Source organism: Chiloscyllium plagiosum, unplaced genomic scaffold (assembly GCF_037043375.1).
Source record: "Chiloscyllium plagiosum isolate Xiang-an unplaced genomic scaffold, Cpla_swu_hap1 HiC_scaffold_3, whole genome shotgun sequence".
In the NCBI taxonomy this organism is placed as follows: domain Eukaryota; kingdom Metazoa; phylum Chordata; class Chondrichthyes; order Orectolobiformes; family Hemiscylliidae; genus Chiloscyllium; species Chiloscyllium plagiosum.
The window spans coordinates 118,675,867-118,695,089 of NW_028270141.1; the positions used below are offsets into that span (position 1 = coordinate 118,675,867).

Sequence of the window (19,223 nt, forward strand, 5' to 3'; positions counted from 1 at the left end):
CTAGCTTTTTGTTGTTGGGAGTGCTCTAATATATATCTAGACTGCTCATCCCACTTCCGTCCACATCAACTGAAGTAACAGATGTGATGGTAAGTCTAGGGATGCTCTGACTGTCCCAGAGGCAGCCTGTGTAACAGGAGGTCAGGCTGCAGGTGGCCTGGAACACACAGCTGCAATCTGCTCAGATTGTCCAATTCCAAAATGAGAGTCTTGGCAGAACCTTCCTGTCTGATGTCTACATGTTGTCAACTTTATTATGTATTCTGATGTCCACATTTATAATGAAAACTACTTGTGTTGTCTTACCATAAGGACAGAATATAAAATGTCAACATGTGGACTGAAACACACCTGCGTAGTTTTCAAGTATGATGTGACCTTCAATCTTGCTCCAGCTGAAATCATATTTGATCTCCATTTACTACGCACATCGGCAGAGGAGATCAGTTAGTATACCAGAATGGATAAATGCGAATGCTCTCATTAAACAGCAACATTAGACCTGCAGACCCAAATCTTATTTTTCGTGTCAAGGTGTGACACGAATCCTCAGGGTTTGCCTTTAAAAGAAAAAAAACTTCAATGGTTTTCAAGCAGTGCAAACAGTAAGATTAAATAAATCTTACCGCTGGATTGAGAGTGAAATGCTGATACATAACTATCCTAGTATAACGATAAAGATCAACAGGCCTCTACAAAAGAATCACTTAAAATTTATAGCCAAATTTTCAAACCTTTATCCAAAGCATCATTTCAATTCTGCTAGCAAACATGCTCCTCGAGGCAATTCTTAAAAAATGCAATGACCCGTGATCCATGACTATTAATGTTTTGGTTGCATATAAATGAGTCTCTTCCATAAGTGTCAATTAGGCAGAAAACTGAGTAGCTAAAGCAGTGATTTTCAAACTTTTTTGCTGACGAGCTGGTTTTGAAATGATTTAGTAATTACCACCTCCTGCCCTAATCTAAATTATCATACTACATATGTGTTGCATAAGAAACTGTTAGAACAAAGATTTAAAAAATCAAATGTGTACTTTCATGCTCTCCTGCATTCATGGTCCTCTCCAAGGTGAGGCTGCAGCTTGCTGTACATTGCTCAGTGTGCTCCTGTTTTCTGCATTCATGTTATTTTATAGACCCCCCCCCCCCCAAAAGACTCTCTATGGATCCTAGGATCACAGTATGAGAACTACTGAGCTAATGAATAAAATGGCATCAATCCCTAAACCCTATATTTACATACAGTACATATTTTTAAGATAGTAAAACAGCATTTTGCAGAATGTGTTGGGGCTGGATGTGTGACACAGATTAAAATATACTTACATAGAAGAGTACTCAAACTAAGTATTCACAATTAATTACATGTGAGGGAACATGGTTCCTCTATTTAACTTTCACAAAGGCTATCCAATGCTTCACATTTAGGCATGAGGGAAAGCGTAATGGAGTCAATGCAGTCAGAGGAATAGAAACTCCAAAGTAAACAAAGACTTTACAGAAAAAAATCATGACGTTAGTGGTGAAAAAGGACTGGAAGAAATCAGTCAGTTCCTGTTGCAGCCACGATTAAAACTCTCTGGAGGGCTTTACAGAAAATTAACAAATTGCTTATAACAACTTGAAATTGCAGTGGCACATGGCACCTATATAATATTCAGTAAGTGAACCGTGCTCAAAGCTGGTAATATTTAGGGACTGAATGGTACAGCTCACTGGTGCCAAGAATAATATACTTTATTTCCACCAAGTCTATTCTAAGTAATGGGTAACAGAGCATATTAAAAGAAGCTGTACATAGCTGGGCAACGCGCCACAGAATTCAATCGTTTCAAGACTAAAGCAGTAATTTTGGAATGTTTCACCCCATTTGAACAACAGAGGTCTTGAAATTGAACTGCATGAAGCTTAGTGTGCACGCCTACCTCTAAAATTTAAATAGATTTTAAAACAGTGAAGTCTCATGTAAGGATTCAAACACATTCAATCATGAACACTGAGGTTCTGTGGTGTCTAGTGATAAGGCTCAGATGAATAAAACGTGATATGCTTTGCAACAGATGCTTTCCTCTCTTGAACACTGACCTTTTGAAACTTTTACATTCACCATCAGTATGTTAAGATAGTTCACTTGACAAGACTGAGTATTTAACTTTTGCATGTTAATCAATGTTATTGTAATGTTATTTGCACAAGATTCTTCAGCTGTGAAAAAATATTTCGATGAATTCAGTTGAGAAATATCCTCTCACCTCAACAAATTATACAACGATAATCAATCTAATATACGGAGTTCAATTAATTTCCTCAAACTGAGCATCACGTGATACCACTTGAAATAGTTTGTGCCTAACCACCCTATCCCAAAAATGTTTCTGACAGTAGTGTAAACATTGCTGACTAGTATTGAACCTCAGACTCAGCAAATTACCTCAGATTAATAATATCCAAAATTGTTTCAAAAACCTTGCAAAGTCATTGTCCATTGCATAAGAGTTGTGTTTCAGTCCACTTCCATTTTTGCTCACAAGCATTTTGGCCTTCCCAACCCCAACCCGCTTTGATAAAGTTGTGTAAGTACCAGCATTATAACGACTTCAAGAAACAAAACAAATTGAAAGTCTCGGGTGCTTTAAAACCCTGTCAGGATACGTTATTGACATAACTGCCTGTTTTTTTAAGGATTTAACATAGAATTCTTGTTGAAAAAGAAAACATTATTAAACACTAGTTAATAGAAGCCACAACCAATCATTTTCCCGGTAAGGATTTCTTTGTACTGTAAGGTACGTTCCCCTTCACTACTTGAACATATAGTTTCAAACAAAATTCTATTCATTATGGCATCTCAGTTACTGATGTGTCCAAAACTACTGACCATGAATATAAGGTAATTACTACTGAATTCAATATGAAACAGTGGAAATGTCTTCATGCAGAGATTGGATAGGCAATGACACTTAGCACTGATGCACTGAAGGGAAAATGAGGGAAACCACACAAGGAAGAATGAATAGAAGAATACAATTAATTAGCGTCATTATAGCAGAGGGAAAATCAGTGGTTCTATCAGCGACTCTTGGAAACACTGTCTTCCTGTCTGCTATAAACTCACTGTTGTCCATCCTTAAATCAACATTTTGTTGACACCGACCAAGGGACCTGATTGTAAATCTGCACAGATCATTTCAGAATCACAGGTCAAGTGGAAAGAGCAATAAATAAAGCTTAAAGCAGCCTGGCCTTTACTGTTAGGAGCATAGAATACAAGAGCAAGGAGATGATACTGAACTTGTATGAGACATTTTAGACCTCAGAAATGAAAAAAACTCCAATTATAAGGATAAAGTGGAGATGCACAGACCATTCTATTTGAAGAAAATGTGACTGTGAGAAGATCTAATAGAAGTTTTCAAAATTATGAGGGGACTGGACAGAGTAGGTTGGCAGAAACTAGTCCTCCTCTTTAAAGGTTCAAGACTGAGAAGGCACAGACTTAATGATTTGAAATCTGAGAAGTTGTAAGGCGAGGAAAACAATTTCACACTGAGTAGTTCAAATTTGAAATGCACTGCTTGGAAGGGAGCTGGAAGCTGGTTCAATCAAGAAGGCATTTTTGCTTAAATAATCATCCAATAATGTGCCATGGTATGGAGAAAAAATAGGAGAATGGCACAAAGTTATGATGCTTGTTTTGGACAGCCAGTGCAGACAATGGGCTAAATGACCTCCTCTGCACTATAACAATTCTATGATTCTCCAATTTCCTCAGACTCAATTCTGTTATCAGATTTTTATGTGGTACTTTGTTAAATGTTTCTTTAAAATCCATTTTTACAACATTCACTGAATTCCCTTCAACAAAGTGCTCTGTTACTTAGCAAAAGTGTTCAATTAGATTTGTGAAGCAAGCATCCGTACTGAACTTCCTTAAGTATCTCAAATCTCTCCAAGTGCCACATTTTTTTTTCTCCAATTATTGTTTCCAAACCGTTACCCATTATTGACTTAAAACGGACAGGCCTGTGGTTAGTAGAAATAACACTCATGAATAAGGGTGCCAGATTTGCTTCTCTCCTGATCTCTATCACTCCTTTAGTATTGCTATCATTTCTGCTACAAATAACTGGGACAAGCAGATTTTTCACCCCATTCATTACATCAATCATCTGTATGTTGATTGATATTTCACCAGCATCCTTTTAGTAAACACTTAGAAAAAACACTAATTAAGAATTCCAGCCATGCCTAGTGTCGCCAAAGATATATTACCCTCTTTGCCCCATTAACCTAGAAGTTCTGCCTCATTTCTCCTACTACTTAACCTTTCTGACATGTAACTACCTGTATTTGAAATATATCCTCCTCAAGATCATCCATTGGTCCCATGGCTTTCCCTGTTAGTTTGTGATAAATTTTTACCCTGGCTAGGCCTCTGCTCATCCCACTGAAGTTAAGCCTATTCCAATTTAAACGTTTACTTTAGATTGCTTTTCACTTTTTTCCATTGCTAATCTAAAACATATGATGGCGTAATCAATCTTAGCTAAGTGTTCCCACAGACACTTGGCTCACCTTATTCTCCAGGATCAGATACTCCCTTCCCAAGTGAATGGGGATCACACTGGTCAAAGACATCCTCACGAATACTTGTTCATAAAGAGGAAGAAAGGGGACAAATTTCTGACATCATCCCAATTGAGTGTTAAGGTTTCCCCTAGTACCACTATTCTATAGGTCCATTCATCGGTGACTTTGCTTGAGATTTGCTCCTCTGTCCCTCTGTTTGGAGATCTAACACAATTACTCACATTTGTTTCTCAACTCAAACCAATCAGATTCCGCCCTTACCTCAAAAAGGAGCTCCAATTCTATCTTATAATTTTGCATCTATCTGGATTTGATATAGTTTCAGCTTCAATTAACTGTCCATCACTTTATTCCACCATTATCACCTTTCTTCCATCTTTGTTTTTTGTTTTCTAGGATTCTCACTCTGCATACCTCAGACACTCGCTTCCTCGTTTTATTTGGTCTTTTCATCTCTTCTGACACCTAGTCTATACATTATCACACGAAACAAAAAAAAACAAAGAACTGTGGATGGTTGGTGGTGGTGGTGGTGGTGGTGGTGGGGGGGCGGGGGGGAAGAGTCTCCATTGGCAGGGGGGACAACAGATTTGGTCTGAATCTCATCCTCTTGCCCTTGCCTCCTGTCCCTCACTCCACAAGACTGTCACACTATGAAACCCAAAAGAAAATGGCTTATCTTCCTGATGCTGGATCCCACAAAAACTAAGCCTCCAGGACCCTGTGTTTGGCCAGCAGCCTCTGGTAAGTAAGAGAGGACTTCAGCATCGAGGCCAATGATTCACCGAGAAGCTCACCATTCAGCTCTTAACCACCCAAATGGAGGTTGACCCAATGAACTCTCTCAGTGGCTGAGATGAGCAATCAGTTGCCATTGAAGACATCTGCAGCCAAACTTAGTGCTTGGAGCACCAATTCTCAGCCAACGTTTTAGTGAACAAAGATGTACTAGAATTCTGCAGCTAGTACCATAAAAAGAAGTGTGACTTGACTTCTCCCAGTGACCTTGCACAATGAAAAATTCTGATATCAGGCATACTCCACATTTCTGAACAGGCCAGGTTTAGACCTCCCAGCAAGAAATGCAGAGCCTGGTCAAACTGGAAAATGTAGAAGTACAAGTGGTGATCGGTGATAGCTGCATTGGGATGTTCCTGGCCATACTATGGTGCTTTGCCGTAACAGACCATTAATCCCAACTGGTTTTTGTGTTTCTGCTACGTTTAAGCCTCCTATCATCTCATCTGATAAAATATCCTTCCATTCTGTTCTCCCATAAGTACTCATTTAGCTTCCCCTTAATGAATGAGAACACACCACCAGGCAATTCAGTTTATTTTCACATATTCCCTCACAGTCAGTTTCAAAGAACTGGGAATGCTAAAGTATGTCCGTGCTCCCCCCCTCCACCGCCTCTCAGACAAGATGCTGCGCAGCATAGAACAAGACCTTTCAGCTCACCAGCCTTGAAGGTTTACATAAGCCTCCTTCTATGTCTCTTCATCTAACCCAAGGAAGACATCCTTCTGCTCTTTTCACCCTCATAAATGTTATCTAGCTCCTGTCCTCATAAAATACATGAAATCTATCTGCCTACACTACTCTCATTACTTGCTTTGGATTAATAAGTGAAGATACTTATTAAACTCCATTTAAACTCTGAAGATCTTATTATGCTCCTTTAGAAACATAGTCTACTATGAATGGTAGGGGATGGTTTAAAAAGTGGAAAAACCATTTAAAAAAACAATGCACTCAACCTCTGAGTACGCTGAAAGCATGCTGACAAACAGCAACTGACATCAGTTGAGTAAAGCATACCTGGGGTAGATTCCACTGACCAGGTCACCTTCAAGTAGAGGATCAGCTGTTTTGCCAGGTCCAGCTGCTTTCGACATCAGTAAGACAACAAGACCTCGCAGCTGAAGATTGTTTCTGCTGTCGTAGACAAATCCCCTACAAAATCAGAAATAACATTTACTGAGAAACAAATTGACAAATTCTTGCTTTCCATTTTCACTCCAAATGTTTGCATAATGAAACACTAGTTATTTGGGTTTCAGGCTGATCAACACTTTGCAGATCCTGAAGTATCCAATTAAAAATATATACCCATATCTATTGTTTTGCTCATTTTATATATTTAACGTACTTTCATGGTTTTTGGAACCATGATGGCATACCTACCATGTGAATGTGAAAAGGTTACATCTTCACCCCTCAAAACAAACCTTATAGACAATAGGTGCAGAAGTAGGCCATTCGGCCCTTCGAGCCGGCACCACCATTCATTATGATCATGGCTGATCATCCACAATCAGTATCCTGTTCCTGCCTTATCCCCATAATCTTTGACTCCACTATCTTTAAGAGATCTATCTATCTCTTTCTTGAAAGTATCAAGAGAGTTGGCCTCCACCGCCTTCTGGGGGAGAGCATTCCATACACCCACCACTCTCTGGGTGAAGAAGTTTCTCCTCAACTCTGTCCTAAATGGCCTACTCCTTATTTTTAAGCTGCGTCCTCTGGTTCTGGACTCACCCATCAGCGTAAACATGCTTCTTGCCTTTCGTGTGTCCAATCCTTTAATAATCTTATACGTCTCAATCAGATCCCTTCTCATCCTTCTAAACTCAAGTGTATACAAGCCCAGTCCCTCCAATCCTTCAACATGTGATAGTCCTGCCATTCTAGGAATTGAACTCGTGAACTTACGCTGCACTCCCTCAATAGCCAGAATATCCTTCCTCAAATTTGGAGACCAAAACTGAACACAATTCTCCAGGTGTGGTCGCACCAGGGCCCTGTACAGCTGCAGAAGGACCTCTTTGCTCCTATACTCAATTCCTCTTGTTATGAAGGCCAGCATGCTATTAGCTTTCTTCACTGCCTGCTGTACCTGCATGCTTACTTTCATTGACTGATGGACAAGAACTCCTAGATCTTGTTGTACTTCTCTTTTACCTAACTTGACTCCATTTAGATAATAATCTGCCTTCCCGCTCTTGGCCACCAAAGTGGAGAACCATACACTTATCCACATTAAACTGCATCTGCCATGCATCCATCCACCCACCTAGCCTGTCCAAGTCACCCTGTATTCTCATAACATCCTCCTCACATTTCACCCTGCCACCAAGCTTTGTGTCATCAGCAAATTTGCTAATATTACTTTTAGTGCCTTCACCTATATCATTCATGTATATTGTAAACAGCTGCGGTCCCAGTACCAAACCTTGTGGTACCCCACTGGTCACCGCCTGTCCTTCCAAATGGGACCCCTGTATCACTACTCTTTGCTTCCTGTCAGCCAGCCGATTTTCAATCCAAGTCAGTATTTTGCCCCCAATACCACTTGCCGTAATTTTGCACACTAATCTCCTATGTGGGACTTCATCAAAGGCTTTCTGAAAGTCCAGGTCCACTACATCCACTCGGTCTCCCTTGTCCGTCTTCATAGTTACATCGTCAAAAAATTCCAGAAGATTAGTCAAGCACAAATTCTCTTTCGTAAATCCATGCTGACTCTGACCTATCCTGTTACTGTTATCCAAATGAGTCGTAATTTCATCTTTTATAATTGACTCCAGCATCTTTCCCACCACTGACGTAATGCTAACTGATCCATAATTCCCTGTTTTTCTCTCCCTTCTTTCTTGAAAAGTGGGACAACATTAGCCACCCTCCAATCCGCAGGAACTGATCCTGAATCTATTGAACATTGGAAAATGATTACCAATGCGTCCATGATTTCTAGAGCCATCCTTCAGTACCCTGGGATGCAGACCATCAGGTCCCGGGGACTTATCAGCCTTCAGACCTAACAGTCTCTCCAACACCATTTCCTGCCTCATATAAATTCCCTTCAGTTCATCCATTACCCTAGGTCCTTCAGCCACTAGTATATCTGGGAGATTGCTTGTGTCTTCCCCAGTGAACACAGAGCCAAAGTACCTATTCAATTCTTCTGCCATCTCCTTGTTCCCCATAATAAATTCAGCCATTTCTGTCTTCAAGGGCCTAATTTTAGTCTTAAGTATTTTTTTTCTTTTCACATACCCAAAAAAGCTTTTACTATCCTCCTTTATATTTTTGGCCAGTTTGTCTTTGTACCTCATTTTTTCTCCGTGTATTGCTTTTTCAGCTATTCTCTGTTGCTCTTTAAAAGTTTCCCAGTCATCTTTGCCATATTATACTTCTTCTCTTTTATCTTTATACAGTCCTTAACTTCCCTCTTCAGCCACGGCCGCCCCTGCCTCCCTTTAGGATCTTTCTTCCTCTTTGGAATAAACTGATCCTGCACCTTCTGCATGATATCCAGAAATACCTGCCATTGTTGTTCCACTGCCATCCCTGCTAGGATATTGAACCTTGGCCAGCTCCTCCCTCATAGCTCCATAGTTCCCTTTGTTCAACTGCAATACTGACACTTCTGATTCTTCCTTCTGCCTCTCAAATTGCAAATTAAAACATATCATATTATGGTCACTACCTCCTAATTGCTCCTTTACTTGAAGGTCCCTGATCAAATCCGGTTTGTTGCACAACACCAGATCTAGAATTGCATTCTCCCTGGGAGGCTCCAGTACAAGCTGTTCTAAGAATCCATCACGGAAGCACTCCACAAACTCCCTTTCTTAGGGTCCAGTACCATCCTGATTCTCCCAGTCTACCTGCATGTTGAAATCCCTCATAACAACTGCAGTAATAACTTTACAACAGGCCAATTTCAACTCTTTATTCAACTTACACCGTACATCCAGACTACTGTTTGGGGGCCTGTAGATAACTCCCATTAGGGTCTTTAATGAATGACTGCTGTGAGACAGGTGAAATACTGCATAACATGCATTATTATTACAACATGAGTGTTTGCAGGCATTTTTGTTTGTGTATCGAGAGGGTTCTTGTGGTGCAGCGGTAGTGGCCGTGGCCCTATCCCTGGACTGAGAGATCCAGGTTCAAGTCCCACTTGCTCCAAAGTTTTATAATGACACCTCTGAAGAGGTTGATTAGAAAAACAGGTCAAAGAGAACACAGAAGTTGCTGAGTAGAAAAAGATTACAAAAAGGCAATTCTGCAAAAGCTGTACCACAAGTCAGGAGGAAAGATGTTGAATACAATCTCAAGTAACCAAAAACATTATACTGTACAGAACATGCCTTCTGGAGGAGAAACTTACAAGTTAGATGCTAATTGTCTAAAATTTGTTTCTCACTATAAAAATCTAGTTCAATGGATGGAGGAGGTCTGTTTATTTGACCTCCTCCAGGGTTGAACTTTCTGTACGCTATATAATTTATGTCAATTTTGTTAGAAATTTGAGCTTAATACACTACTCAAAAGTAATGGACAGAATTTGATATATGCGACATTTGTTTAGGTGAGATTATTTTAAACACATTCTGCTTATTTGACAATGGTTATAGATTAGACAAAACTATTTCAAAACTAATCAAAAGCATGGATTTTAACTGATTTGTTTGCTGCATATTTGAAGTTGGGAATAACAGATATTCAAAATGAGGAGGTATCGTGAACCATTAGATAGGGAGTAACTGTTATCAGTAATGAAAATAGGAAAAATAGTCCATTTGGCCCCTGAAGCCTACCTCACTATTCAGCAAATCATGGCTAGTTTCCTCTACAGTTCAAAGATGTACGGGTTAGCTGGCTTGGCCATGCTAAATCACCCTATAGGGTCCAAGGATGTGCAGACTAGATGGGTTTACCATGGTAAGCAGAGTTACAGGGATGGGGCAGGTATTTCTGGGTGGGATCTCTTTAGAGGGTCAGTGCAGATGCGATCTGCACTGTAGGGATTCTATAATTTGTGGGCGGCACGGTGGCTAGCACTGCTGCCTCACAGCGCCAGAGACCCGGGTTCAATTCCCGCCTCAGGCGACTGACTGTGTGGAGTTTGCACGTTCTCCCCGTGTCTGCGTGGGTTTCCTCCGGGTGCTCCGGTTTCCTCCCACAGTCCAAAGATGTGCAGGTCAGGTGAATTGGCCATGCTAAATTGCCCGTAGTGTTAGGTTAGGGGTAAATGTAGGGGTATGGGTGGGTTGCGCTTCGGCGGGTCGGTGTGGACTCGTTGGGCCGAAGGGCCTGTTTCCGCAATGTGATGTAATGTAATGTAATGTAATGTAATGTAATGTAATGTAATCTAATCTAATCGATCATATATATTACAGGCGGGGTGAAAAGGACTGCCCTTTACAGCAAAGCTGCAATGGTCCCATTGTGGCTTAAGGAACTCCAGTAAAACTAGAATCAATGGGAATCGGGGAAAAACTCTTCCTGGTTGAAATCTTATCTTGCACAAAGTACAATGGTTGCTGTTGTTGTAGATGAGTCTTCCCAGCTCCAGGGTATCTCCTCAGGAGTTCTTCAGGTTAGTTTCCAAGGTCCAACCATCTGTATCATCAATAACCTTCTCTCTTGTCAGATCATTGTGGGAAGTTCAATGATGACCACATAATGGTTAGCACTATTTGCAACTCCTTAGGTACTGAAGCAGTCCATGTCCAAATTCAGCAAGACCTGGGCAACATCCAGGTTTGAAGTGACAAGTGGTAAGGAACATTAGTACCACTCGGACAACAGTGAATCTAACTATGACACCTTGACATTCAATAGAATTACCATCACTGAATCTCATATATTTATCCTGGGGGTTACCACAGACTAAAAACCAAACTAGACTAGCCATATAAGTACTGTGACTACAAGAACAATAAGAGGCTAAGAATACTGCAGTAAGTAACTCACCTCCTGACTCCCCAAAGCCTGTCCTCATCTACAAGGCACAAGTCAGGACTGTGATGGAATGGACTCCACTTGCCTGGATGAGTGCAGCTTCAACAACACTCAAAAAGGTTAACAACATCCCTGACAGAGCAGCCTGGTTGTTTGGCACCACACTCAGAAACATTCACCCCCTTCACCAGTGATGCTCAGTGGCAGCAGTGTATACAATCTACAAGATGCACTGCAGAAGGTTACCAAGACCGTTAGACAGCACTTTTCAAATCCACATCTACCACCATCTAGAAGGACAAGGGCAGCAAATACGTGGCAACCTACAACTGCCCCTCCAAGCCACTCACCATCAGAAATATTTTATCGATTCTTCACTGTCATTCGATCAAAATCCTGCAACTCTCTCTATAACAGCTTTATTAGTCTACCCATGCCAAATAAACTGCAGCAGTTCAAGAAGGCAGCTCGCCACTCTTGCTCAACGATATCCAGGGATAGCACAATAAATATTCATACAGCCAATTATGCCCACAGATTAATTTAAAAATAAGGCATGCTTCCTGTTAGGTGTGGCAACAAACATGAAAGGATCCAGGGCATAGAGTAAAAGTAATTGGCAAAAAATGTAAAAGCAATGTGACAAAAAGGTTTTTCCAGGCATCAAGTTTTCTTTAAAATTTGTTCATATTGCCAATCCCTTATTGTCCCTTGATCTGACTAGCTTGCTCGGGCCATTTCAGATGGCAATAATCAGTCAGCTGCATTGCGGAGAGTCTGGAGTCACATGCAGGCCAGACCAGGTAGGTATAAGAGGTTTCTTTTTCTCAAGCACACTAGTCAACTGGATGGTTTGTAAGATCAACAATGGTTTCATGACTGTCACTAGGCTAGCTTTTAATTCCAGATTTTTATTAAATCCAAGTTTCACCATCTGCCATGCGAGCTCATTGACATTACCACAACCCACTGCCTCCCAAGCGGAGGACTGCAGATGCATGTGAAAACTATTGCTTGCAGGTTGTCCTGAAAGACACACATCATCTAGACTTGGAACCATACCATCATTCCTTTGCTGCTGCTCGATCAAAATTTGTAAACTTCTTTTCTACAATCACTGCAGTGTACCGACCATCATAGACTAGAGCATTTCAAGATGGCAGCTCACCACCATCTTTTCAAGGGTAATTAAAGATGAGCAATAAATGCTGGCCCAGCCATTAATGCCCATATTCAGAGAAAGAATTTTAAAAATTGGGCTGAAGGTCAGGACTTTTAGACACATTGCTTTAAATGAAGGGGTCAATGCATTCTGCGCGACACAATGTAAAACCCAATAGTGGATAGAATCCTCCAGCAACAAATAGGTGATAAGACAAAAATATCCCAAGATACTCATACAAAAAGCAAAATTAATATGGGTTAATCCTTTATCGTGGGTCATGCACTGCAAAATTAATCATACAAAGTGGACAGTCTCTAGCAATTATGTCTAGGACATCTTTCATACAGTTTTAACCTCATCTATTGAGAAGAGGTCGAAATACAACAAAACATATGGAGAAATGAGCTTCTACTTAACCTATTCATTCTATAGTTTTAACAAGTTTAATATTTCCCCTTAAAATAAACTAATATTGAAATAACAAAATTACTCAAAACAAATTAGGAGCAGGAGCAGGCCATTTGGACCTTTGAGCCGGCTCAACCATTAAATAAAACCATGGCTGATCTGATTTTATCTCAGCTCCACTTCACTGCCTACCTCTGATTACACTCTAAACTCAGGAGAAAATACATTGGACCAAGAAAAATAGCATTTGTTCGAGGTTGGAAATAAAAAAAAATGAAGCAAATCATTTGAAGTGAAGTGTTTCTCCCAACGGAAAAATAAAACAAAATGAATGTACAGTTCTTTCAAGTCAATTCGTCAATTTTATGATTCTTTTATGAAATGTGAATATTTCTGGCACAATAGGCGATAAATGCATCAAAGATTCTATCTTATGTGACCTACTTTTGCTCATCTATGAATGCATCCCAGATTGTAGGGGATGCAAGGTCGGCTTACAGGAGAAGCCAATGAAACTAGATCATATGGGATTATTGGTATACAGAGGAACCCTGAATATCTAGCATTCGATTATCAGGCAAGATTGCAAGGTCCCGATGCTTAGCTAAACTATGTTATCCCGCATTCGATTATTTGGAATTCGATTAACCAAAAGAAATACTGCCTGCCCGTGTCCTTCGAACAATCGAAGTTCCTTTGTAGTTGGGTTTCTGCCAATTGCAAATTGCACAAATCGCAAACATCATAGTCTTATTCAAGGTAAAAACCAAAACACCAGGTTATAGTCCAACAGGTTTAATTGGAAGCACACTAGCTTTCGGAGCGACGCTCCTTCATCAGGTGATTGTGCGTCGCTCCGAAAGCTAGTGTGCTTCCAATTAAACCAGTTGGACTATAACCTGGTATTGTGTGATTTTTAACTTTGTACACCCCAGTCCAACACCGGCATCTCCAAATCATGATTATTATTCAAGGTAGGTTGCAAGGATATCCCCAGTAATTAGAGACCAACTTCAGTGGTGGGGAAACATACAGAAACAATTATTCGAGGAAAAAAATTAGTAGTCAAATACAAAAAAAAGGGTTGATTATGGATTTCTAAAGGAGAAATCATGTTTAACTAACTTGCTGGAGCATTGTGAAGAGGTAACAATAAGGGTCGATGACGGTAATACTGCTGAAGTGACATACAGGGAAGCCATTTGATAAAGTGAGACACAATAGACTTGAGGAAGCTTATAGGTTGTGGCATATAAAGGACAGCAGCAATGTGGGCACAAAACTGGCTGAGTAACAAAAAATAGAAAGCAATGGTCAATGAATACTTTTTGGGATGGAGGAAGCTCCCATGGGACCTTCGCCTTTCCTGATTTGTATTAAGGATCGAGATCTTGGTGTGCAGGGAGCAATTTAAAAAGTTTGCAGAAGGAACCAAACCTGGAGAATTGTAAACTGTGAGCTGAATGATGCGAAACACTTAAAAGACATTGTCAAGTTGATGGCATAGTTGGATAGGAGGCAGATGAGTATAAATGCCAAAAGGTGTGAGGTGATACACTTTGATGGGAAAAACACAAGGAAAAATTAAATAGGGGATGTAATTCTGAAGGATGGACAGTAGCAGAGGTACATGGGTGTAAGTGTGCATAGATCATTGAAGATGGCACAATAGGTGGAAAGAGCATTTAATAAAGCATACAGTGTCCTTGATTTTATTAATCAGGGCAGAGAGTACAAAAGCAAGAAGATAATGCCGAACTCATACAAGATACTTATCAGACCTCAGGCAGAGAGCTGTGTACAGTTACAGGCACTATGTTATAAGAAAGATTAGATTAGATTAGATTACTTACAGTGTGGAAACAGGCCCTTCGGCCCAACAAGTCCACACCGACCTGCCGAAGCGCAACCCACCCATTCCCCTACATTTACCCCTTTACCTAACACTACAGGCAATTTAGCATGGCCAATTCACCTGACCCGGACATCTTTGGACTGTGGGAGGAAACCGGAGCACCCGGAGAAAACCCATGCAGACACGGGGCGAATGTGCAAACTCCACACAGTCAGTTGCCTGAGTCGGGAATTGAGCCCGGGTCTCTAGCGCTGTGAGACAGCAGTGCTAACCACTGTAAGATGTAAGTACATTTGAAAGAGTACAGAAGTAATTTACAAGAATGGTTCCAGAAATGAGGAACTTCAGATTTGATGACACATTGAAGAAGTTGTGCCTGTTATCCTTGGAGAGAAGGTAGCTGAGAGCAGATTTAATGCGGGTTTTCAAAATCGTGAGGGGACTAGAAGCTGTTCCCACTTGTACAGAGGACAGAGAGTTGAAGTGATGCGCAAAAGAAGCAACAGCAATATAGAAAACAAGGTTATTATGAAGCGAGTGGTGACGTTATGGAATGGGCTGTCTGGAAATGTGATGGAGCCAAGTTCAATTCAGGCATTCAAGAGGACACTGGCTGACTATTTGGATAGAAGTGGTGTGCAGCAATATGGCGATAAGGTAGAAGATTGGTACCAGATAATACATAAGGTGCAGCAATGATGTGCCAAATGGCCGCCTTCTGCACCATAACAATTCTGTGATTCCGTGAACTCGTTGCTGTATTTAGGATGAGCTTTGCCTGTTGGATTTTATTTGGACATTTCAAAACAACAGCAGTATCAGAGTCCACCTTACACCATGAGTGAGTGTCTGTTGATCACTCAATAAAGTAGTTAAAAAATGTTACTCTCACTTTCGTTATATCTGATAAGGAAAGTGAAATTTTCATATTAAAATCACGTAAAGTTTGCACATTAAATATTTGAGATTAAACCATCTTTTCTCATTGATTCATGCTCTTCAGAAGCCATACAGTTATAAAATGAACTATTTTAAGTTTTTCTATTAGTCTGGGATCATAAATAATATCTTGTATATCATAATTTATGGGTTAAGGGTGTTAGCAGCTACATTATACTGAGGAGAAAGTATGATAAATTAAATCCCAAAGGATGACAAAAAGATTTTGATGAGCCAAGGCACAGCGCATGTGTTATCTGTAAAACAGGGATATATCAATTAGCATCTCACTGGTCTTTAATGAAGAATCATGAAACAATGTTAACAAATGCATGGATAAAAGCAAGAGTGTAAAATTAAACCATTAAAAAACCCACAGTAGGCTGAATTATACAACAGAATATTCTGTTTAAGTAGCAATATTATGGAAATTTAATAACCAAAATGATCATATGGAACCCCTGGGAAAACTCAGGCCCGAATCAGGGGAATCATTAAGGAAAAGACAAGTGAATCATGCCACCTACTCTAGCTCAAACCACTTGATGTATGTTGCAATTACTCATGTGCTACACAGGCTAAACATGGCTTTCCACAAATGCTTGCTTCAATAACAAGCTTTAATATTTTTTGGTATTATGAAGAAATTGAGCAGAATTATTGCTGCAAAAAAAAGTTCAAAGATAAAGGTTTTAAAGCCACAACCATTACACAACTCACACCTCTGATTGTTTTTCCAATTTTCATTGCAATGCATTGTAAAGAAAGAAAGCACAAAACCCTCTGAAACAGTCAATCATGTCCATGCACTTCTTGCAGTTCAAAGCCATATATGGGATTTAGATGTAAACAGATCAGCCTGGAGTAGTAAAGAAGGAATTCAAGTTTAGTTGGGTGACTCACCATGAGACAGAAATATAGAAAAAAAGACCAAGGGTTCAAATCAGGTTAAACTGCCGTACCGCAGCTACAGGGATCTGAATCCATCACAACAGCTTTTCTTAAAAAGAAATTCTGTCAGGCTCACAAAACCTTTACTCACCATTCCCAACAAATTTCAATTAAACACATAAAAGAATCCCAGAATTACAACTTTGTCTCAGTATATGGAGGTGTAAAAAGGCAATTTCCACTTTCACAATATTTTGCAGCATACAAACCATCCCAATGTATCACAAAGAACACTAAGTCAATGGATTAAAGTTTAGGATGATGTTTGAAAGCTTGGGCAAAAAGTGGATCTTAAAGTATTTGAAACAAGGGCAGTAAGATGTAGGTGTTAGATGCCAAATGTCAGGAAGACTTATGTACCACAGTGCTAGAGGGTCTCGAGTTCAAATTGCACCATGACAAGTTAGAGAAATACTTCGAATTTTTGATGATTTCAGGAAAAGCTCACAAAATGATCATGATTTCACACTAAAGTCCTTAAGAAACAGATAGTTACCACCACTGCCTACTTGGTCTATCAGATACCCAAGCCTACCAGTCTTCTAGACTCCAGTCCTATACAAGACAATTGACTCTTACTGCTCTTGGAAGTAACCTTAACAAGACAATGCTAACACATTCAATGAGAGGAACATTGCAGGAATAGGCCAGTCGGTCTGTCAAACCTACTCTGCCATTCAAAACAATCACATCTAATCATCCAATACAATGCCTTTTTCCCACACTATCCCCATATCACTTTATATTTAGAAATTTACTTGAAATATACCCAATGACTGAGCTACCACAGACCTTGGAGTAGAGAATACCAAAGAAATGGAAATGAAAAATTAAGTATTTTGTATCTCAGTAGACGACACTAACAGTATTCCACTGTAACTAAATAATCAAAGGCAAAATGAGGAAATAAATACAATAAAAGCTAAAGGGTTACCAGATGACAGGAATACTCTTCCAATAGAGAGAGAGATGACTGGTGGCAATTTAACCAGAGTGTCACCACACCTCAGGTGAGAGGAAAGGTTGGGAAGGAAACTTTCCGATAACCTCAGCCAGTCTGGGAATCAAACCCATACTGTTGGCATCACTCTGCATTGCAAACCATCCATCCAGCCAACTGAGCTAATTGGCCCCTGTCTCAACATAATAACTATCGCTAAAGAAAAAGTGTGAAGGAAACCACTGGAGACCATTATGTTCCCTGGACTTGATGGGATGCATCCCATGAAATAAAGAAACTAGCAACAGAGATAGTGAATATGCTGGTAACAATCTTTCAATAATCCTTAGATTCTGTAACAGTCCCAAAGGATTAGAGAACTGTCAATGTAATATCTCTATTTAAGAGAGAGAATCATAGAATCCCTACAGTATGGGAGCAGGCCATTTGGCCCATTGAGTCCACACCAACCTTCCGAACAGAATCCCACCCAGACCCTCTCCCCACGACCATATCTCTGTAACCCTGCATTGCCCATGGCTAATCTAAGGAGGTGACAAAAAATCAGGTAACTCTATACCAGTTAGCTTAACATTATCTGTTATTGGGAAAATATTAGCATCTATTATAAATTATGTAACAGCAGGGCATTTAGAAATACATAATACGATCAAACAGGCTTTATAAAAGAAATCATGTCTGATAAATTTACCAGGATTCTTTGAGCATGAAGATATAGGGGAAGAAATGGATGTAATATATTTTGATTTTTCAGAAGTTGTTCGATAAGGTACCACACACTAGACCACTGACAATGATAACAGCCCAGTGTTGGAGGTAGTATATTGGCATGGATAGATTGGCTATCTAATAAAGGGCAGAGAATTGGAATAAGGAGGCCATTTTCAGGATGGCAACCTGCAAGTAGTGAGTGCTACAGGGATCAGTGCTAGGATAACAATTATTTACAACATATAATAAAAATGTGGATGAAGCAAATCAGTAGACTATAACCACATTTGCAGATGATAAAAATTGGTAGTAAGCCAAGTGGTGAGGCTGATGCAAACAATATACAGAGGGATTCAGACAGTTAATCAAGTAGACTGATTGTGGGCAACTGTGAGGTTATGCACTTTGCCATGTGGCATAGAGAAAGTGATTATTATTTAAATGGAGAAATGCAGAAAGCTAAAGAATAGAGGACTTTGGGAGTCTTCATCCATGAAACACAAAAACTAAACAACTAAGTTCAGCAGATAATAGGGAAAGCAAATGGAATGTTGGCCTTCATTTTAAAAGAAATGATGTATAAAAGTTGGGAGGCTTTGCTAAAACCATACAGGGCACTTGTTTGACATGGCTGGAATGTTATGAACTGCTTTGCCCCCTGATCTAAGGAAAGGTACACTGGCGTTGGAAGCAGTCCAGAGAAGTTTCACAAGGATGAAACAAGGTACGGAATATTGGCTGGTGATCATGACGGCATCCTCTACCTCCACATCTACTTGCTTCAACAGTCTGGGATGTAGAAAGTCAATTCCAACAACTTGTCAAACTTCTTACTAATTTCCTACAAATCTTCATTCTCCCTTGTTACTTTGTTCTTC

At 40.0% G+C, this 19,223-nt stretch overlaps 1 protein-coding gene across 2 annotated transcripts in view; it reads right to left on the reverse strand.

Annotated features, from left to right (window-relative positions):
* The window catches only part of pdss2 (prenyl (decaprenyl) diphosphate synthase, subunit 2), a 178,358-nt gene that overhangs the window by 92,499 nt on the left and 66,636 nt on the right, over positions 1-19,223 (reverse strand). Inside the window, exon 3 of one of the 2 annotated variants that reach the window (XM_043687056.2) lies at positions 6,418-6,552. The exons of the other annotated variant lie outside the window; for it this stretch is intronic. Coding sequence (XP_043542991.2) covers positions 6,418-6,552 — 135 coding nt within the window. The remainder of the gene's footprint in view (positions 1-6,417; positions 6,553-19,223) is intronic. 2 annotated transcript variants of the gene reach the window in all.